At 36.1% G+C, this 23,823-nt stretch overlaps 1 protein-coding gene across 7 annotated transcripts in view; it reads left to right on the top strand.

The window, feature by feature from the left end:
* Nucleotides 1-23,823, top strand: part of ASH1L (ASH1 like histone lysine methyltransferase) — a 207,362-nt gene that overhangs the window by 72,452 nt on the left and 111,087 nt on the right. For all 7 annotated transcript variants that reach the window (XM_070367311.1, XM_070367314.1, XM_070367315.1 and 4 more), the window contains one exon: nucleotides 9,859-9,960. In XM_070367311.1, the coding sequence (XP_070223412.1) occupies nucleotides 9,859-9,960 (102 nt within the window). The remainder of the gene's footprint in view (nucleotides 1-9,858; nucleotides 9,961-23,823) is intronic.

The raw sequence follows: 23,823 nt of genomic DNA, 5'->3' as shown, positions 1-23,823 counted from the left end.
TATGTGCCAGGAGTCAGAGGCAGAGATCACATGTATTCTTTATTCTATCACAAGTCTAATTTAAATTCTTTTGTTAATTGATCTGTACCTTGGAATCTCTCTTCTTCACAGTACTCTTTAGTTAAGTGGGTAGAAATGTGTCTTGATTTACTAACAGGGTTTTTTTTTTTTTCCAGGAGGTTAAAGAATGAATAGGAAATAATAGGGAAATGTGGGCAGTTAAAATTCTTACAGCTTTGACAGACATGAAAGTCTTAACAGACATGAAAATTGGCTTACCTATTCACAGAAGACCAGCTGAGAAAAAGATTTTCAGTTAATGAAAATAATAAGGAAAAAGTGCTAAATCGTGGCATATCTTCTAATTTGATCACTGAAAGTCAGAATTTGTTTTATTTAGGCAAAGCTTAAGAACTTGGTTTTTTAATCTTAACTATTATGATAGCTGTCCATTCAGCAGTTATTTTGTCTCTATTGTTTGCCAGATACAAGGAATGCAAACAAAAGGAATAAGATGTAATATCTGCCTTCAGAGAATTTATAGTTCATTGGAGTATATGAACATGTATACAAATAGTAATTGATAACTCCTAAAGTTGAGGTACTCACAGCATATTTTAGGGAGCAGAGAAGGACTCACTTAAAAGGAACCAGGAAGATATTTTGAGTTTATTGTGCAAAGAATAAAGGGTAAAGACTATTTTTCATAGAGAAGTAAGCTTTGGAGGATTTTGGAGACATGATACTGTACTTAGGTAACTGTAAATAGTCTGATATGGGACCAGGAAATGTGTTTGGAAAGATAGATGGGGAACATAGAGCCTCTTGTTTATGTAAGATACCACAGAGTTTGGAGTTTACCTTATAGACAGTGGGAAATTAAGGGTTTTAAAGTAGAATGATTTGCTAAGATCATATGGATAGCACTTTGATAGATGGATTAGAGAAAGATCAGGTAGACCAGTTTGGATATTGTCTCAGTGAAATATTATGGGGCCCTGAACTAAGGAAGTGATAGAGAAAACAATATTCAGAAGAAATAGATTTTATTTTTGTAATTTTGTTTGTTTGTTATTGACTTGACTGGGTCTTTGTTACTGCATGTGGGCTTTCTCTAGTGGCGAGCAAGAGCTACTCTCTGGTTGTGGTATGCTGGCTTCTCATTGCGGTGGCTTCTCATTGTGGAGCATGGGCTCTAGAGCACAGGCTCTGTAGTTGTGCTGCGTGAACTTAGTTGCCCTCAGCATGTGGAATACTCCCCAGCCAGGGATCAAATCCATGTCCCCTGCATCGGCAGGTGAATTTCCAACCACTGGACCACCAGGGAAGTCCAGAAATAGATTTTTAAAAGTCGTAAAGAAAAGAAAGAGGGAAGATTTTAGAATGTCTCTAAGATACCTCTCTCAGGCAGTTGGTTGAATGGTGATGTGATTAAAAGAAAATATTAGTTGTTCAGTTATGTCCGACTCTGCCACCCCATGGACTGTAGCTGTCCAGGCTCTTCTGTCCATGGAATTCTCCAGGCAAGAATACTAGAGTGGGTAGCCATTCCCTTCTCCAGGGGATCTTCCGGGTATCCCCTGGGTTTCCTGTGTTACAGGCAGATTCCTTACCATCTGAGCCACCAGGGAAGCCTAATTAAATAAAAGGTGGTATGCAAAAGGAGACTGGAGATGGAAAATGGATTTGACTTTCATGCTGTTTAGTGGATATACGAATCTGTAGCTCAAAAGAGAAATCAAACCTGAAGGTAAAGTTTTAGATCAGTGGTTGTTTAAAGGAATTAAGAGCAGGAATGATAATGTTTAGGGTGAACACGCTGGGTTTCCTAAGGGAGTTTTGTACTCAGGAGTGTCAGATGCTGATCATTTAGATAAAGACTGAAAGACAGTTTGCTTTAGCAGATTATCTTCTGTAATCTAAGAGCAATTTCCATAGTGGCAATTGTTAGATTTCTGGAGGTTAAGGAATGAATGGGAAATAATAGGGAAATGTGGGCAGTTAAAATTCTTATAGCTTTAAACATTGTAGCAATCCTGATTGGTTTATTATTTACTCTTTCCTTATAATTTTGTATTCTCTGAAGGAAATAACTGCGTCTTCTCGATCTGAAATTGTCTCTGTCAAATAGTTTTCCTTCTTAAAGTATAAAAAGAGCATAACTAAACTGCATGTTATATTAAATTGATCTTCTCAGTCGTCAGTTGATAATTTTTCCATACATAACTTGGAGATAGATTCATTATACATAAATTGCTTTCCTGTTAAAATGTCCAAAAACTATCTACCATGTATTCCGAAATGGTCAGTTAGCTTTGGGACATTATTATCCTGAAACAGCTGTCCAGTGCCCAAAGCTGGAACAGTTTAAGCAACTAAATAATGACATTATGCAATTATAACCTAAGATTAAGGTAAATGTTCATGAGTCTGTGCTGATACAAATGATTAAGTAAATAAATAGAAGGTGAAAGTGAATTTGCTCAGTCGTGTCCGACTCTTTGGGACCCCAGGGACTGTAGCCCATCCAAGCTCCTCTGTACATGGGATTTTCCAAGCAAGAATACTGGAGTGGATCATCATTACAGAAGTATTCCAAATAATGTATGTAGACTATTCCCTCAAGAAGGTGAAAATTAACTCCTGAATATGGACTGAACTTAGTGACTTAATTCCCAAGAACAGATTATGGAAAGGGGAAAGTAGTAACTTTACAGTGAAGACCCCTAGCAGAGAGCACTTTAAACCGAGTGAAAGTGTAATTTCATCAATGATAAATCATGATGGTAATATGTATCCTCTGATATAATGTGATAGAAGGGAACTTCATTTCTGTGTTACTCTGTACAAAAACCCTTAATCCCAGTGTAAACATACGAAAACTTCAAAAAAACAGGAGCAGGGGCAGGAATGGAGGACCTTGTACAAAATACTTGGCCAGTACTTCTGAAGAATATCAAAGACCTGGAAAAACAAGGAAAGATTGAGGCAGCCGTCACAGATCAGAGAAAATTAAGGAGACTTGATACTAAATACAGTGATATCCAGATTAAAATCTGGAACATGAAAAGAACATGAGTGGAAAAATTATGCCAATGTCAATTTCATAGTTTTGACAAATATGCCATAGTTAAGTAAAACATTAAGGAAAGTTGAGTGTAAAAGACATATGATAACTGACTTTATAACTTTTCTGTAAGCTTAAATTTATTCCAAACAATCAGTTTAGTTTTTTTTTTTTTTTAAGTACTGATTGTCAAATGAAACCAATCTCTAACTGATTAAGGCAAAAATAAAAAATATTCTTTACTATTTGTGTTGAGTAGATTTATCATAAGGGTTAGTTAAAATAAAACAGGCATATTTGATCATTTATGTTGAATAAATCAGATCAGGGCACAGGCAGAAATGATAGATACACAGTCTAGAACAAGGCATTTAACCTTTCTCTCCTTGTTTTCATTGTAGGGAATCAAACAGATTTAATCACTTCAGCAGTTTTGAACTAAACATATCTCAGAAAGCTTTGAAAAGAAAACTAGTTGTTTTATAAATGATAGCTTATTTTTTAATTTTCATACTGTTCTATTAATACACTGTTATATATTAAAAGTCTAAAATCAGCTTGATGCAAATAAACTTGTAGTAAAGTTATACTCTTAAATGTGGCCAGGTTTCTGGTTTCACCCAGTTCTTGATAACTAATTCTGTTTATTTAAGTATCTTTGTTAAGTAGACATGAAATAGGACTGGTGAGGAAGTTTCTGACTGGAGTGTCAGACACAATCAATGGTTTTCAGCATTTTCAATTCATAGCTAACTTCCCGTGCTAGAACCTGCAACCTATTCAGTTCAGTTCAGTTCACTCAGTCGTGTCCGACTCTGTGACCCCATGAACCATAGCACGCCAGGCCTCCCTGTCCATCACCGACTCTTGGAGTTTATTCAAACTCGTGTCCATTGAGTCGGTGATGCCATCTAACCATCTCATCCTCTGTTGTCCCCTTCTCCTCCTGCCTTCAATCCTTCCCAACATCAGGGTCTTTTCAAATCTTTTTGTTTGGAAAAAGCTTATTTACTATAGTAGAAGCATAATGGTTGAAGCACAGTATATTGAGTCTTATTTTCTTTTTAACTGAATGTGACGTTGATCAGAATTTTCTGATTTCTGACAATTTCTCTGGGGTGATATATAAGATACGCTCATAAGTGAAGTGTGAACATGTGGCAGTGAAATCAGAAAATTTATTGTGGTGATTAGTACAGTTCTGGGAATTTCCAGAGGAATTCCATTTCAGTGAATTATCTGATTTGGGCACTGAGAAATAACCTAATTGGAGGGAGAAAAACATGGACTTTTTAGCATAAAAATCCACCAGCACAGACTCTGAATCATTCTTGTACTGCGTTTAATTGGTGAGTCAGATGAAATGCATTGCTTTCAGTAAATAAATTTCCCACAATTGGAAACAGCTGTTTTTATTGTGGAACCAGTTTTTATCTCAGCATTCAGCTCATTCAGAAGAAGCTTCCGGGATTCTTATGGTCTGTGAACCATAGCAAAGGATTCACAACTTGAATCTGGAAACAAGAAGACTTGATCAGAGATTTCCACATCGTTGATATTTTATGTTCATATTCTTCTCCTATGGCATCCATTTTAGTTATAACCAGTTTTGATTCAGTCCCATTTAACAAACATAACCAGTAGTCTTGACTTATAAATAATAGAAGAAGAGGAATTTCTTAGAATTTGGGGACATGCTTAAGTTTTGGTGGGAAGGAGCAATTTAAATTTTAGAAATTACTTTTAAATGTGTTATTTAAAAATAAATTTATAGTATCTATGAACTGATTACTGCACAGTGTCCGAGTCTAGCATGGTTAATCTGTTTTTCCATAGTTGACCCAAACATACGTATAGCATTAGAAACCCGAAACAGCTCATTTAAACCATCCTCTAGTTACTGGGGATTATAGTGCTGAACTCTCAGCAGAGTATAACCAAAACTCATACTGTGTTGTTGTTAAAGTTTTAATAGTAGATTTAGACTAAAGAAATGCCTGTTTTATCCAACCAGCTGTCAGTTTCATTCACTGTGTTCTTTTGCCAGCTTACATTTGGAAGTTCCTTGGTTTTTAGCCTAGGACACTCAAGGCTTCAGTGAAGTAATTACATTGACACTTTATTCCAGTGTTCTGTGATGCCTTCCACCTCTCCTGCACACTGTTACCAGTAGGAATTTTTTCTATTTATGCAGATATCTTTGTCTGTATGACTCTGTCCTCACACCCAGGCATCTGTAAATGTAGTTATTTCTTTTTTATCTTAGATTTGTTTCAGTTTGTCCTCTGTAGACATCAGTCAAGATCTCTTGTGACCAGTCAACTTGAGAACAGCTTTTTGGTTTCCGCATGTTTTTGTGTATAATATAAAGATTTCCAGGTTCTTAATCCCTTTTAAATGTAGGTATGTTCTTTTTGCTTTCTTAAGTTTCAACATTCTTATCCATGGTTTCATCTTATGACTTTGCTATAAAAGTACCATCTCTTTTCCTTTTTTGTCTAATTTGGCACAGATGTTTCCCCCAAACCTGTCTCTGTCTTTAAAAGTTCATCCAATAATGGTCAAATAAAAACCCAGAGATTCCACAGTCAAAACCACTTGCAAGGCTCCCTCACATTTCCAAGGGTTTTTTTAATTCTTAATTTCTTATTATTATCCCAATTAATAGTATTGTCTCTCTTCAGTTTCCCTCCTTAGTTAGTAGTCCACCTTCTTTTTTACATGAATGTCTCAATGAAGGAAAATAATTTACTTGTAGTTTTTACCTTACATTTATGTTAAATTCCAGTTCTATTTACATACTACTTTTGTGATTTATCTTTAATTTCTCTTTCCTTCATTTATATGTATAGAATTCCTAAATATATTTCTGAAGCTGTTATCTGAGTGATGAGACACTCAGTAGGGTTTCTACCAAATAGTGAATTGAGGAGTTCCCATTAATATTCTCTGCTTCTGAAGTAATGAAAAATGAGAACTCATTTCCATGAGAATTCTCCGATATTTAGAAGTATATGTGTTCCCCATGTGTATTCTTTGAGGAAGTATCAGATTTTCATGAATTGGAATACAAACATACCTCCTGTCTTGTGAGGAGTGGAGAGTCTTCACTTATCCCTCCAGGCAGATCTAAAATGACCGCTGATGGTACGGCCATACCACCCTGAATGTGCCCAATCTCATCTCATCATAAAATGACCACTGATGACACATGAACAAATATTCATCACAGGATGGAGATGATAACAGGGCAATAACTCCTTTAAGGAATCAGCCATGATTTAGAAGAACCAAAGAGCCAAACAACAGAAGCAGAAAACTACTTTCTCCACTGGTACAGAGCTGAACAGAGAACCAAACACTTTCTGGTTCTGACTCATCCTTTGAGTACATCGTATTTTATTGATATAATCCCAAACCTGGAGAAGCTGTGATGAAGAGTCAGTGAATTAGGAGATACACTTCAGAGGAGCTTTTTCCAACCTTATGGTTACCTACCAGCCCTGGAGTTACCTATCTTAATAGTACTTCTTAATTAGAAGTACTTATTTTACTAGTACTTCTTTATGTTTAAGATAGATGCTTGACATTCTCGAATAGTTCTGGTTCCTAATTGGATGCAAGGCTCTGTCCCTCTTTAATTTTAATATTGAGTGTTTGTCTATGCATATCAATGACATTATTAAGTATTTAGAGTCTAAAAGTTCTATGATAAATCTAAGGAGCCAATTAATATAACATCTGTTATTGTAAAGTTAAAAATAAAATAAAAATAAATAAAAAAACAAATGTCAAAAAAAAAAATCTGTCAAAGCCTTCTGAGTTTTTTACATTATGTCATTTTGGAACTCAAAACAACCATGTCAGTTAAAAATGCTTTATTAAGTGCACATTCCAGTATGTTTACTTGCCTAGAACTTATTTTTCAATTCATAGCAGTGCCAGGAGTCAAACTCAGGATACTGCGCTCTATAGTTCATGTGCTTAACACTGCTACACTCCACTCTGCATTGCATTCTGAAGCGGAAGTATGTTGGTCTCTTGAAATGAGCATACTCATTCTCTGGGCATTGTCTTGTTCTCCCCTATCCACCCAGTTGCATAATGGCACTTATAAAACATTGTGTTTCTGGTAGTATTAGAGAACATGTTTTATGATTTCTGTTATTAGGCCAGTTTTAACATGCTTTTGAAAGTCTTTAACAGGTTATTTAGCTCTTTCGTATAAGTTTATATCATCATTTTCTAGTCTTAAACTTGATTGCTTTACATCGTTAGTTAATGTTTTTTTCCCTCAGGTATCCTCACCCTCCTCCTCTTACTCCTCCTGTAAGCAATGTTTTTAAGTGAAATAAAGGTCTAGATCAGCTAATTATCAAGCCCTAGAGATCTGTATCTTCAGGGATACAACTTTATTCCCCCTTAGATATGAAAAATTGTGAAGAACAGCTCTACTGTGTATGAACAGGGAATTCAGACTTTTTAAAATAAAAAATGAGGATCTTCCTGAATGAAGTTTTATTCGTTTCCTATTACATCCTAAGAATAGGCTGCTGGCCTCCATTACTTTCAGGAAATGAAAAATGGCTCCGAAGCTAAGTGAGCTAAGCCATCTCTCTCTCAATTGTTTCAGTTTCTCAGGAATTGCTGTACAAAGCTGCCAATAACGGTCTCCGGGGATCTGACCCCCATTCCACCTCCCACTGCCTCCTCTGCAGCTCCAGATGCCACCAAAAGAAGGAGCTTTGAAGAAAGTGCCTGTACCCTCTTTTACCCTGAGGTGGGTGAGGCCAGGCAGGGTGATTCTCAGGATATCCTGATAATCAAAGGTATAGTTGAAGCCTTCATCAAGACTTTCTTGAAGATGACCAAGAAATTTGGGAAACGTGGCCAAATAGCCTAGAAACTGAAGACGGAGCTCAAGAATGGATGGCTCAAATGCCACCTGAAGTGTAATACATGATAACATACAAGACCCTAAATAAGCTCCTTGAGGGCAGAAACTATTACACTGTTTTTACTGTCTCTCCCTCACCCACCTCCACAACGTCTAGCATAGTGCCAAACATATAAACTATACTCAATAAATGTAAGTTTATAACAGAGAGAAGACTTGATAAAAAGTGCTCTCCAATCCCTTCTTTCCCTAGTGCTTAATCTAAGATTGCCCATTCATCAGGAGAATAATGATAAAGAGAGTTCAGTGATGTCTCAAGCTTCTTGGCCACTGTTGTCTTCTGTCTTGGCTGTGTGTCTGAGTAGGAAATATATCTGTCCTGTCCAGCATAGGAATTTTTCAGTATTAATGCTTAAACTTATGTCTTCACTGATGCCTGGGCTTTTACTTCTTAGATATTTTATTGTGATAGTTTAGCTCTTTAATGGAAATCTTATCTGAACCACATTGTAGCGGGATTTATTGTATTGTTGGTTTTTAAAAATCCCTTTGTATCTGTTTTTAAGATTCAACAATAAATAGTCTTGCTCCTTAATTATAGCTTACAGTAGTCATCACTGTGTTTCCAAAATGGGATATTCTATCGTAACATCAATTTCCCCCAAATGTAACTTGTAATTCTTGAATGGCAACACATAATCTTATATCTCACCAGAGCAATGCTAAAAAAGCCTGCTTGAAAGAATATTTATAGTGATGTGATTTAAGACACTGAGTGATTAAAACAAAGTTCATGGTTTACTATTTTTCTTCCAGAAACAGAAATATTAGAAACTTAGCTCCAGTGAATTCTTCTATTTTCAAGTTGTCCTGTTTGTCAGTCAGTCATTTAGTCATTTCAGTAAGGAGTTAACTCTGATTTAGAAACAGATCTTTAAAAAAAAATCTCATCTTCAGATATTTAATTTCTTGTACCTTTTGAGCCTCCAGTTATGTGTAAGACTTTGTTTTTTCAAGTTAAAAGTGAACATTTCAGACCGCTACTAGTTTTTTGACAAATAGTTGCTCAATATGTATTCTCAACAAGTGGCTTTTTCAGGGTATAAGAAGTCCAGTATCAGAACCAAGTATATTTTACTCAGGAAAATAATCTTTCCTGAATGACATACTTTCTCTTGAGTAAGAGTTTTGTAAATTATGCTGCATTTATTTGAGGTTTTTGAGAAGAGTATGAGCCTTTTTTTTCTTTGAAGGAAATGGAGTTTCTTTATCTTCATGAACTTTTATGTGTATAACCAAGGGACCTTAAGTGTAAGTAATAAAGGAGGTTTAGTCTGTTGCATAGATAATCACAAATTCCCTCTGAATGATCTCTCTGGATTATGTGGCGTGTGTGGATTTGAGGTTCAGCTTTTAATTTTCATCTCTGATTCTATTAAGTAAAATGCTCAGGTTGGACCTGCTTTTCTCGCATCAGTTGTTCCTAATTAATTGCATTGTAGTTTTGTCAGTTTATATGATGAATTTGAATCAATAATCAGGAACAGAGTTGATCAGATTATTGCTAGTGATTTTTATCAATAGATATCTTAATAATATGTTTGATAGTGGTAATACATAAAAACTAAATTATATATTTTTTCATCCTTCCACTATAACTAGTTTTTCCTCTGTTAATGTAAATTATGTATATGAGACCTGTGAAATTCTGTGCACAACATCCAGTGTGATTTCTCCTTCAAGTAATGTACTCTTACTGTCAGCTTTAAAGTCGTATTATTACAGAGAATTGCAGTGGCAACAGCTAAAATATTACAGTTCTAACACAGAATGGTTTCACATTATTTCTGGACTTGGATTTTCCTATGATTTCTGTCTTTTCCTGTCTCTCCAGGTTCCCAGCCAGCCTCAGATAAGTCTTCCCAGCGACCATCAGAGAGCACAAACTGTAGCCCTGCACGAAAGAGGTCTTCATCTGAGAGTACTTCTTCAACAGGTAAGGGCTATTGTTTTAATAGACTCTTAAGATAATTTCCCATCTGTTACTTGTGAACAGATTTGGAAAATATATATATATTTTTTTCCTTTTTTGGCCTCGCCTTGCTGTGTAGCTTGGGAGATCTCAGTTTCCTGACCAGGGATTGAACCTCTAAGCCAAATCATAACCGCTAGACCACCAGGGAACTCCCTTACAATAGATTTACACTATAGACTACAATTTAAATTGCCTTGGAGTATAATACTATAGAAAAAACAAGTAAATGGTCCTGCAATATGAGAATAATAATGTATATTGAAAAGACAGGGCTTCTTTGGTGGCTCAGATGGTAAAGAATCCGCCTGCAAATGCAGGAGACCCGTGTTCGATCCCTTGGTTGGGAAGATCCCTTTGAGAAGGGAATGGCTACCCAGTCCAGTATTCTTGCCTAAGTTTAAAAAATTAGCCTGTCTGGCTAGTCCATGGGACCACAAAGAGTCAGATACAGCTGAGCGACTTAGCACCCACACATTGAAACAATAAAACAGTAGTCCCCTTTTACCCCTTTTATGACCAATTAAGCATACTCCATGAGATACAGTGATTTTATTTTTTTCTTCCAGTTTTATTGAGATATAATATGCTCTGTATAAAGTGTACAGCCTAATGATTTTACTTACTTATATCATGAAAGAGTCACCACAGTAAGTTTAGTGAACATCCATCATCTCATACAGATACAAAATAAGAGACACATTTTTTCCTTGTGATGATAACTCTTAGGATTTACTGTCTTAACAACTTTAATATATAACATACAGCAGTGCTAATTTTACTTATGTTGTATATTGCATCCTTAGTATTTATCTTATAACTGAAAGTTTGTAGAGGTATAGTGATTTTGATGTAGTTTAAAGGGATAATTCAAAATGAATAGTTACAAAGATAGGCAGACACAAAAATAGAGATTTTGAAAGTTGAATTGAGATAATGGGGTATGTAATATAATGGGGACTGTAGATTGGAGCTATCTAATAAAGACTTAGATATATATGAAGTTGTCTAGTACAGTGATAGTTTCCAGTAGCATTTATACATCTTTGAGATTTGTGAAACAATTTGAGGTTGTAAGAAGAACCTCTATTAATGTTTATTTCAAATCAACTGTTAAAAGTTGTCATTTATGTATTTTAATATGTATAACCTCTTCATGGGGCTTCACTAGTGGCTCAGATAGTGAAGAATCTGCCTGTAATGTGGGAGACCTGAGTTTAGTCCCTGGGTTAGGAAGATCCCCTGGAGAAGGGCATGGCAGCCCATTCCAGTATTCTTGACTGGAGAATTCCACAGACAGAGGGGCCTGGCAGGCTATAGTCTGTGGGATCTCAGAGAGTCGGACATGACTGAGCAACTAACACTACACTAACCTCTTCATACAGTATAACATATCTGTATACTTTATACAATATACAGATTGTGCTCTCAGTTTTCTTCTTACTGATAGTACGTGTGTTTACCAAAAAAAAAAAATAGAGAATGATAATTGTCTTCTACCTTTTTAGAGGATTGGAGAGTAGGAAATGATGGAGTTTTTTTTTTTAATTAATTTATAAGTCGGAGGATAATTGCCTTACTATGTTGTGTTAGTTTCTGCTGTACAATGACATGAATCAACTGTAAGTATACACGTATCCCCTCTCTCTTGAGCTTCCCTCCTACCCATCCCCCATCCCTCCCCTTTAGGTCATCTCGAGCACCATGCTGAGCTCCCTGTGCTATACAGCAGCTTCCCACGATTTTACGCATGGTAGTATATATACATCAATGCTACTCTCTCAATTTGTCCCACTTTCTGTCACCCGCTCTGTCCACAAGTCCATTCTCTAAATTTGCATCTCTATTAGTAGGAAATCATTTTTAATTTATCAGTATTATCAGGCAAAATGGGGAGTGATAGTTTCATTCCCAGCAATGGGAGTTATATATGTAAAGCGGAGAGCAGTAACTTTAAAAAATTAAGGAGCCAGTGTGGTTGGAGTAAAGACAGCAGCTGAATATGAAGCTGGAAAGGTATGTGAGGACCAGTCATGTAGAGTCTTATTGATAACACTTAGAAGCCTTTGAAAGTTTTAGCAAGGAAGTGACATATTATTTCTTAGCTTTCTGTCCATGTGGTTTTGCTTAGCAGATCATTTAATGACCTTTGATTGTGGTGTATGGTCGTGTCCAACTCTTTATGACCCTGTGGACTGTAGCCCACCAGGCTTTTCTGTCCATGGGACTCTCCAGGGAGGAATACTGGAGTGGGTTGCCATTTCCTTCTCCAGGGATCTTCCCAACCCAGGGATTGAACCTGCATCTCCTCTGTCTCCTGCACTGGCAGGCGAATTCTTTACCACTAGCGCCAACATCAGAAAATTTAATTTCTTCATCAGCATAAGGCCTCACTGTCAAATTATATCAATATGGTATTTAATTTTTATTTGATTATTATCTTCACCATATTTGAAATTTTTATTAGTACCATAGTGCCAAAGATACAGTGGAGTTGAAATAGCAATGATAGTTTTGTCTCATAGTACTTTGTGGTTTATACTACTTTGGGGAGACTTTTAAACTCTTTCACAATGCGTGACTACTTTTGATGGTATCAGCCTAGATCAGGGTTCAGCAAACCACAGCCTATGGACTAAGTGTTGTCCAAAGCATCTTTATTGTTCAGTCTTCAAGCTAAGAATTGATTTTACATTTTTAAAGGATTTTTTTTATTTTCTTAAAGGGAAAAAAAAAAGTATAATATGTGCAAGAAATTGTATGTGTCCTCAAAAGTCTTAAAATATTTACTATCTTTTTAAAGAAGAGGTTTGCCAACTCCCAAAGAAAAAAATGAGTTAGATTTCAATAAGAGACACACCTATGAAGAAAATCACCAAAATGTTTTATTTTAGTAAATAATACTTATTTAGGGTTACTATATGTACAGAGCACTGGGGATACAAGCATGAATAAAATAAGGTTCCTGCCCTCAAGGATTCAGACGTATTCACCAATTAAAAAGTTAAATTTTATAACAGGCCGGTATACAAAATGTTATGACACACAGAGGCACTCAACTACTAACCACTGACATACTGAAAATGTGACCTATATGCTACTATAATTTGAGTAGACGAGTGGGACAAGGACATGAAGTTGAGAAAGTAATAATGGATTTTATTAGATACGGTGTATTTTCTTATTTGACAGAATTGAGATTTTATTATAGATGCAGTTGGGAGCTATCAAAGGATTTTGAACAAGGAAAAGTATTTGATGTATCATATCAACCAGAATAAGCTAACTTTTGCAGTGCTAAAAAAAAAAAATCCCAGAATTTCAGTGACTTAAAACAACAAAGACATTTTTTGTTCATGCTGTTTGACCATGATGGTTCTGCTCCATGTTATCTTCTCTCTAGTATCGAGTCTGATGGAGCAGCTTCTATCTGTCTGGAGTGTTACTTGTCTTATGAAAAAGAGTGAAGGACCATAGTGATGCACTAAATAGCTCTTAAAAGTTCTGTCCAGAGGTAATATACATTACTTCTCACATTTTAGTGCCAAAGCAAGTCACATGATTAAGTCTTATGTCAAAGAAGTATGGGAAGTATAATCCTACCAAGGGAGGAGCAAGCAGATATTTATGAATAATAATATAATGTGCCACATGTGCATTTTAGAAAAATGCATAACATTACAGTATGGAGAATGGACTGTTGCTTGAGAAATGTGTAGAGACAGCAGATAATGGCTTTAGGTTTGGATATATTAAACTGTCTTTGGGTTATTGAAATAGAAATGTTAGCCATTTGGAAGGTGTGGTTTATAGTTTATGATGCCTGTGGTAGAGATACGGATCTAGCAGTGTGTATATAAACTTGAATCTGGCAGTGAATGAGGTTGCCCAGAGAGAAAGTGTAATTTGAAAAGATGACAGAGTTGGAGGTTTAAGATACATTAGATTTGAGAAGAAAGTAGATTAAAAGATGTCAGTGAATGCCATAAAATTTTAAATAGTTTTTTTAATATAAAAAGTAAAGAGTACATGTCATAGAAGCCTCTTAATGTCAGATGTTATACGGAAGTCAAGAAAGGTGTAGACAGAAAGTGTAAAATGATTGGGGAAAGGATTTTTTGAAAAACAGATGTAAAGTTAGAGCAGTTTGGAGGCTTTAGGTGAGGAAAGGAGACTATTAGAATTCAGGTTACACTGAAATAAATTAGAGCTCTTTATTTCCACCAGTGTGGTAGATTAGATGTGCAGAGTAAACAATCTTCTTGATGCCTGAAACTAAATACAATGTGGGAAACATTTCTTAATACCTTGCTGAATTTTGAAATAAGTAAATAGAAAACCAGAAATGTCCAGAAAGCTTGATTCAACAAAAACAAATAGCATTAGAGGTCTTTGACACCTGCTTGAGTCCTAGTGATATTGAGCCTGCTTATTGGAACACATTCAGTTGATAAGAGACAAAGCGCAAAGCCTAGGACTCTAGCAGACAGAGGTTTCCATCAGATTTCCCTTCATGAATGTGTAACACCCTAATGGTGACTCCAGTGCAAGAGCAGATAGAAACAAATCTATCACAGAAGCTGGATCCTTATTTCAGTTTTAGCTTTGGGTGAAGCAGAAGAAAGAGTTCCTGAACACAAGCTCACACTCACCTTCTGTGTCTTGTGCAGATGTATATTGCCTGTGAGACAAAGAAAAATATGAATAAAATTTTGTTGTAGATTGGTAGTGCCTCCAGTTGCCTTGCAGAGCCAAAGGAAAATTTAATTTCTCTTCTTTGTAAAGCTGAGTTTCTTTTTTGATTAGGTATCCTTGATCTTGGTTTACCTGGTATTTGCATTTACTCTAGCAACACAGGAATGCCAGCCTTTATCTTTGAATTGAAAGGCAGATGAATCAACCAGAACTATGTATATTCAATTTGTCCAACTTAACATTTTAAAAAGGAAGACAGCAAAATTGAAACACTTAACAATGTATCATTACAGCATTTGGCATCAATCAAAAATTAATAGACATGCCAAGAAGCAAGAAAATATGACTAAATGAAATATGGAATAATAGTGGGAACTGGCACAGAAATAGTATGTGATGGAATTAACAGACAAATATATTAAAATAGCTATCTTTGAGGATTTAAAGGAAAACATGAATATAGTGAATAGTGAATATGGAAACTATTTTAAAAATCTAGGGTTAACTTCTTTAGATGATAAATATCTGAAATGAAAATTTCACTGAATGGGACAACAGTAGATAGACACTCCAGAAGAAAAATTCTTTGAACTTGAAGCAGTACTATTAAAATCTATCTAAAATGAAGTGTAGGGACTTCCCTTGTTGTCCAGTAGTTAAGAACACACCCTCCCAATGCAGGGGACGCAGATTGGATCCCTGGTCGGGGAACTAAGATTTCACATGCCTTGTGGCAACTAAGCCCATGCATTGCAGTTAGAGAAAGCCCACATGCCATGACAAAGACCCAGCACGGCCAAAAATTTTTTTTAAATAATAAAAATGAAGTGTAAATGTGGGGTAAGAAGACTGATATAAAATGAACGCGGTTTTATTAACTTGTACAATATGAGGAAGGCCAACATACATAGGATCTGAGTCTTACAAGGAGGGAGTTAGGAATAAAAATCATTTGAAAAATAATCTTCCATAATTAATTAATAGTTTAATGAACGTTGTAAACCCATAGGTCCATGAAGTTCCACAAATCCTAACCAGGAAGATAATGCAATGATGTCTTTAAAATGCTGACAGGGAAAAAAAAAAGTATCAGTTTAAAATTCTTGAACCAGAAAAATACCCTTCACAGATGAAGGCAAAATAAACATAATCAGAAAAACAACTTAAAAGATTTGTTGTCAGCAGGTTTACAGTACTAGAAATGTTCTTCACACAGAAAAGTCATGCTAGTTGGAAACATGGCTTTACCAAAGAATCGAAGCATTCCAGGAATTGTCAATAAGTAAATAGACAACACCCTGTTCTCATATTCTTTTGACATTCATGTGAAATTATACCAAGCTATTATCATATTCTGGGCTGTAAAGCTTCTTAATAAACTTTAAAAGATTGAAATCATATAGAATATATTTTAAGAACGCAGTGAAATTGAATTAGAATTCAGTAACACAAATAACTTGTGTTACTAAGTAACACAAGGTATCTTGACATCCCCCCAAAACGTGAAAATTTAGCAACACATCTCTTTTTTTAAAAAAATTATGTATGTATTTATGACTGTGCTGTGTCTTTGTTGCTTCGTGAGCTTTTTCTGTAGTTGCGTCAGCTGGGGCCACTCTCTCGTTGCAGTGCACAGGTTTCTCATCGCTTCTCTTGTTGTGGAGAATGAATTCTAGGACCCAGGCTTCAGTAGTTGTGGTTCATGAGCTCGGTATTTGAGGCACATGGCTTAGTTACTCTGCATTGTGTGGAATCTTCCTGGACTGGAGATCAAACCCATGTCTCTTGCATTGCCAGGTGGATTATTTACCACTGAGCCACCAGGGAAGCCCAACAACACACTTCTAAATACCGCATAAGTCAAAGAGGAAAGCACAGATAGAATTTTTTTTAATTTGTTTAAATATTTTATTTGTTTTGTTTATTTGTTTGACTATGATTGGTCTTTGTTGCTGCACAAAGGTTTCTGTAGTTTTAGTGAGCAGGGACTACTCTTCACTGTGCTGCGTGAGCTTTTCTTGGCAGTGACTTCTGTTGTTGTAGAGCACAGGCTGTAGGTGGGTACATTTCAGTAGTTCGATTCATAGGCTTAGTTACCCCCTCGCCATGTGGAATCTTTCCAGACCAAGGATCAAACCTATGTCTCCTGCATTCAGAGGCAGATTCTTATCTACTGTACCACCAGGGAAGTCCAGAAATATCTTTTAAATTGAATAAAAATGATAATACATAAAAATTTACAGGGTATAGCTAAGTCTGTGTTCTTAGCTTTATAGAGTTACATTATAAAATAATAAAGGTCTAGGTCAGTAGCCCAAACTCTCACCTGTAGGAAGCTAAAGACTATACAGCAAGTTAAACCCAAGTTAGGCAGAAGAAAATTTGACAAATACAAGAGTAAAAATAAATAGCATAGAAAAATTGCTGAAAGCTTATACTGGTTTACTGAAAAAATTCTTTTTTAATTTATTTTTTTATTGAAGGATAATTGCTTTACAGAATTTTGTTGTTTTCTGTCAAACCTCAACGTGAATTAGCCATGAAAGTGAAAGTGAAGTCGCTCAGTCATGTCTGACTCTTTGTGACCCCATGGACTGTAGCCTACCAGGCTCCTCCGTCCATGGGATTCTCCAGGCAAGAATACTGGAGTGGGTTACCATTTCCTTCTCCAGGGGATCTTCCCAACCCAGGGATCGAACACGTGTCTCCTGCATTCCAGGCAGACACTTTAACCTCTGAGCCACCAGGGAAGCCCAAAAGGTATACATCTATCCACTCCCTTTTTTTTTTTTTTTGATTTATTATTGTTTTAAATGACAATAAAGTAAGAAAGAAATAGTACAAACAGCTTACTTTGGAAAATGTTAGACCACACAGAGAGAGTGGGACATATTGCACAAATTATTTATTTACCTTAATTTAGAGCAAAATGAATTTTGTACAAGTGTAAATTATATTATCTCAGAAGAGGTAACTCTCAAAGGTGTTTTTATTAGAATATTAAAAGAAAAGTTTGCATTGATATGTTGTAAAACTCCTTTTCAAACTAACAACAAAGCTTTTAAGAGTTGTAATAGAAAAAAAAATATCAACAGAAGCTCAATATGTTTCCATGCTACATATTAACAACAATGCCTAACACTCAGAGGTGATGCAAGGGAGAAGAGGAAAGGCAATTGAATTGGTGGAGAACACCCACAGAATTCCCAGAGCACACCTGATTAGCCAAGACAAACATTTTAGACAGAGCAAAGGTAAATGATACCTAAGGCATGGTTTCCATGATTAAGTTCCACTTTTAAGGAGTTGCTGGAGTTGTTCATTTAATTAATTTCTTGTTGAAGTGCATGCATTAAATGCCTTCAAGGATCCAAAAAGTCTGCAATATTTTTGTATCATCCTTTCTCTATAAACATTCTTTTTGTGTGTGTGTGTGTAATAAAGTTTTACTAAAGTATAAAGGAGATAGAGAAAGCTTCTGACATAGGCATCAGAAGGGGGTAGAAAGAGTACCCGTATCCACTCCCTTTTGAACCTCCTTCCCATCTCCACATGCTGGCCTGTGAGGAGAGAGGCTGTGGTGATGGCTCCACCCCCTACACATGACTCAGCAGTATCGCCTGGCTTCCTTGGCTGCCTGCTGTCCTCCACAGGCGTTTCCCACCACAGTCTCCTCACTCACAGCAGCCCTCACCCTGGGATTGCTCCACAATCCCTAAACTCCAGCTCCCAGGTGCTGCGCTTTCTAGGGGACCTGCTTCCCTGTCCAGGGTATGTATGGCTGCAGCAAGGACTGTCTGAGTCTCATTCCACAGGTGTGAATGAGAATAGCCACAGATCAGCTGTTCCACTCCCAGCTTTAAATGTTTCTCTTCTGACTCAGACAGTTGCCCTAATGTGGGGATCAGACCCCTGCTTCAGTTCCCCCACACACCAAGGGGACCTCCAGTCCTACTAACATTCCTGTTTTTTCCCCTAGTTCCTTCTTCCTCCTACTGAGTTTTGCATGGTTCTGTATATTCTTTTCCTTTGGTCAGGTACTCTTGTAGCTGGTGTTCTGCATGCCCTTCTGTGTCTGAAGGTGTATTCCTTATCTGAAAATTTTTTTAAAGGTGTGAACTCTAGCCAAAAGGATTAAGAAAAAAGAAACTGAATTAACAGTATCAAGAATGAAAGGATATCACTGCAATTACTACATACCACAGGAGGCTAATAAGGGAGCGTAATGAGCAGTTTTTTGCCAATAAATTTGATAAAAAGAGAAAAAACATTTACAAACTCAAGAACAAATAGCCTAAATAGCCTCATATCTATTTAATAAATTCCACCTATAGTTTAAAACCTTTCTGTAATGAAAATTCAAAACCCAAATAGTTTTAATCATGAACATGCAAAGAAAAGAAGAATACTAATTATACAAAAACTATTCCAGAAAGTAGAAACATTTTCCCAATGCATTTTATGAGGCCACCATCACCCTGATTCTGAAACCAAGCAACACACACATTACCAGAAAACACAGAGTAGTATTGTTCCTATGCATGAATGCAAATGATACAAAATGTTATCAAATTGAATTCAATATGTTGAATGCTTAGCATACCACGTCCACGTGAGTTTATTCCAGAAACACAGGATTGGATTAACATTAGAAAATCCCTTATGAAATTAACAGTAAGTGAGAAAATTACAATTTTCTAAGTACCTAAAGAGAAAACATTTGACAAAATCTGACATCCATTTAAAAAGAAAAGCACCAATTCTTTCACATATTAATCAAACTAACAAAAATTAAACACAAAGAAAAGCTGTTAAAAGCAGCAAGGGAAAAGCAACAAGTAATATACAGGGGAAACCCCATACAGTTAATAGCTGGTCTTTCAACAGAAACTCTACAGGCCAGATGGGAATGGCAGGATATATTTAAAGTAATGAAAAGGAAAAATCTACAACCAAGATCTTGGATCTCATTCAGAATTGATGGAGAAATCAACAGCTTTACAGACAAACAAAAGTAAGGAGAATTTAGCACCACCAAACCAGCTGTACAACAAATGTTTCTCTAGGCAGGAAACACAAGAGAAGGAAAAGGCCTACAAACTCAAAACAATCAAGAAAATGCCAGTAGGGACATATATAGCAATAATTACCTTAAGAAGAAATAAGATGAAAAGACAGCAGTAAGAATGGGAGAAAATAATTGCAAATGAAGCAACTAACATAGGATTAATCTCCAGAATACACAAGCAGCTCAACATCATGAAATCAACCCAATCAAAAAATGGACAGAAGACCTACTAAACAGACATTTCTCTGAAGAAGGCATTCAGATGGCTAATAAACACATGAAAAAACACTCAACATCTTGCATTAGAGAAATGGAAATCAGAACTACAATGAGGTATCCCCTCACACCAGTTAGAATGGCTGGCCATCATCAAAAAATCTACGAACAGTAAATGCTAGAGAGGATGTAGAGAAAAGGGAGCCCTCTTGCACTGTTGGTAGAAATGTAAATTGATACAGACAATATGGAGAACATTATGGAGATTTCTTACAAACTAGGAACAAAAGTAACATATGACCCACTACTGAGCATATATGCTGAAACAGGTTATATATGTATAATTGAAAAAGACAGATATGCCCACAATGTCCATTTCAGCACTGTTTACAATAGCCAGGACATGGAAGCAACCTAGATGCCCATCAAGAGATGAATGGATAAAAAAGATGTGGTACATATATACAATGGAATATTACTCAGACATAAAAAGCAATGAATTTGAGTCAGTTCTAGTAAGGGGATGAACCTAGAGCCTCTTATACCCAGTGAAGTCAGAGAAAAATAAATATCATTTATTAATGCATATATATAGAATCTAGAAAAATGGTACTGATGAGCCTATTTGCAGGACAGAAATAGAGACTTAGACATAAAGAACATACTTATGGACACAGAGGGGGAAGGAGAGAGTGGGATGAATTGAAAAAGAGTATCACTGAAATATATACAATACCATATATAAAATAGATAGCTCATGGGGAGTTGCAGTATAGCGTAGGGAGCTCATCCCGGTACTCTGTGACAATCTAGTAAGCTGGGATGTGGCAGAAGGTAGGAGGGAGTTTTAAGAGGGAGGGGACATGTGTATACCTATAGCTGATTCATGTTGAAGTGTGGCAGAAACCAATACAACATTGTATAGCAATTATTCTCCAATTAAAAATAAATTTTTAAAAACTGCCCCCCCCCAAAACCCCAATTCTTAGAAATAAAAGGCATACAGGTAAGACAGGAAGAAGAAAAAAATTATATTTACAGATAATTTGATCCATAGGAAGATTTCTAAGAAGTCTGTCAGAAAAAAGCTACTGCACCTAGAAAATGAGTTTAAGAAAGGTATATAAGCTGAACATAAAATATATTTCTGCATACCAGCAATGAATAATTAGTAATTGAAATGTAAGCAAAATACTGTTTACAATTGTATTAAAAGTTATAAATATACAAGATCTAGATGATAAAAAGTATGAAGCATTATTGACAAAGGTTAAAAGATTAAACAGATATTCTAGATTAATCATTTGCTTGGAGGAATCAGTATTGTTAAAATGTCACTTCTGTCAAAATTAATTGATAGATTTAATGGAATTTCAATCAGAATTCCAGCTGGCTTTTTAAAATATGAAGTTCCAAACTCTATAATTTATATAGATACATAAAATATCTTAAAAAGTAAAACATGTATGCTCTTCTTGAGAACAAAATTAGAAGACTTCTACTGACTGATACAAAGACGTACTATAAATTACTCAAGACTGTTTTTGGTGAAAGGATATATAGATCTTTCAGTGCAACAGAATAGACACTAGAAAAACAGACATTCCCATAGATTTTTAAATTGATTTTCTGCACATATACTGTATTTTTGTGGACCAGGGATAATCTTTTGTACCAAATGGTGTTGGAACTGCTGGATATACTTACGGAATAAAAAAAAAAAAACCTTATACCATATGTAGAATTTAACTTGAAATAGAATATATACCTGTCTGTAGTTTCTCAAACTATAGAACTTTCAGAAGTACACTTAGTAGGAAATCTTTATGACCTTGGGATATTCAAAGATTTCTTAAGTAGGATAAAAAGCACGAACTGTTAAAGCAAAAAAAAAAAATTAGATAAATTGAGCTTCATCAACTTTTCAAACTTTTGCTCTTCTAAAGACATTAAGAAAATGAAAAAACACAGAAGTAAAAAGAATTTGTAACTATGCATGGTAATGGTGATCATTTTGCAGTATATACAAATATCAAATCATTATTACTGTTGTACATGTGGAACTAATATATGTCCTATGTCAATTATATCTCAGTAAAACTTTAAAAAAAATAAAACAGAACAAACCAGTGAAGGTACCCAATAAAAATAATGGGGAAATTTTTGGAATAGCATCATTTCAAAAGACTGCTTATGAGTTGCAGTGAAGTACATGAAAATACTTCATGAGCCACAAGGCTCTGCTCGTGACTCAGATGGTAAAGAATCCACCTGCAATGTGGGAGACCTGGGTTGATCCCTGGTTTGGGAAGATCACCTGGAGCAGGGAATGGCAACCCACTCCAGTATTCTTCCTGGAGAATCCCCATGGACAGAGGAGCCTGGCAGGCTGCAGTCCACGGGGTCACAAAGAGTTGGACACGACTAAGTGACTAAGCACACGTGAAACTATGCTCACTTATTAGAAAAATGCAATTAAATTCTTAATGAGATATTGTTTCATATATATTAGATTGACTAAAGTTAAAAGGAGCTTCCCTGGTACCTCAGTTGGTAACGAATCTGCCTGCAGTACAGGAGACCCAGGTTCGATCCCAAGGTTGGCAAGACCCCTGGAGAAGAGAATGGCAAGCCACTCCAGTATTCTTGCCTGGAGAATTCCATGGACAGAGGAGCCTGGTGAGCTACAGTCTATGGGGTCAGAAAGAAAAAGATCTTAATGACCCAGTTAACCATGATGGTGTGGTCACCCTTGTTGTAGAACTATGATTCTGCATGCCATGCAGTGTGGCCAGAAATAAAATATAGCATGCCCAGCATAATGTCCTAGATGGAGCAGACTGCAAAAACAAACAAAAAAAAGAGAGGTAGGATTTCCCTGAGTCCCTCTGCAAATGCAGGAAACAAAGGTTCAATTCCTGATCTGGGAAGACTCCACATTTCACAAGGTAGCTAAACCCATGCACCACAACTACTGGACTCATGCTCTGGAACCCACAAGTCACAAGTACTGAGTTCACATGCTGCAACTTCTGAAGCCCAGCTTCTAAAGGTTGTGTCCTGCAACAAGAGAAACCATGGCAGTGAGAAGGCTGAGCACTGTAACAAAGAGTAGGTTCCCCTCGCCACAACTAGAGAAAGCCCTTGAAAAGTAACAAAGACTCAGCACAGCCAAAAAGTAAATTAAGAAAAGTTAAGGGAAAAAAACAACAGAGATTTGGCAGACTAGAATTTGGTAAGATGGAATTAATTTAGAAAGTAAGGTGTGAGGTAACCCTAGGTGAGTGGCTCCGGAATGAAATTCCAAACAGTATACCCATTTTAAGACTCTGTTTTAAATTTATTCTTAAGAATGAAAAACCTTTGGTATTTCTGGGCAGTTGATGATAGGAAAGAGGAGACAAAAATAATTTTCAGAATTTTGAACCCAGGATTTATTCTTACACTTTCTTGCAATGTGGAAGCTGGGTTCCAAGGGCATCTGTCCTGAGAGAAACCCAGGTGAAAGCTGTGTTTCCTTTTCTAGCATAACCTTAGAAATCACCACATTCATATTTCCATCAAATTCTTTTTTCTAGAAACAACTCACTAAGGGTAGCTCATATTCATGGGAGGGGAATTAGATACTCTCACTTGGTATGAGAAGCATTAGAGGAGTTGTATACATGTTTTAATAGCCCTGCAAGCAGTTTAGGGCAGGGAGATAAGATTAGCTTGGTCTTGAGTTGTTGTAGTAGTATGAAGAAAAGTAGATAGGGCCAAGAAATCAAACTAACATAAGACAAAAATTTATGGCTTGTGGGGAGAATAAATTAGATTATTTTGTCTTGAGCGTAAATCAAATGATT

Source organism: Bos mutus, chromosome 3 (genome assembly GCF_027580195.1).
Source record: "Bos mutus isolate GX-2022 chromosome 3, NWIPB_WYAK_1.1, whole genome shotgun sequence".
NCBI lineage: Eukaryota > Metazoa > Chordata > Mammalia > Artiodactyla > Bovidae > Bos > Bos mutus.
The sequence above is the reverse complement of the archived record's forward strand: the minus strand, read 5'-3'. Positions and strand labels throughout refer to the sequence as shown.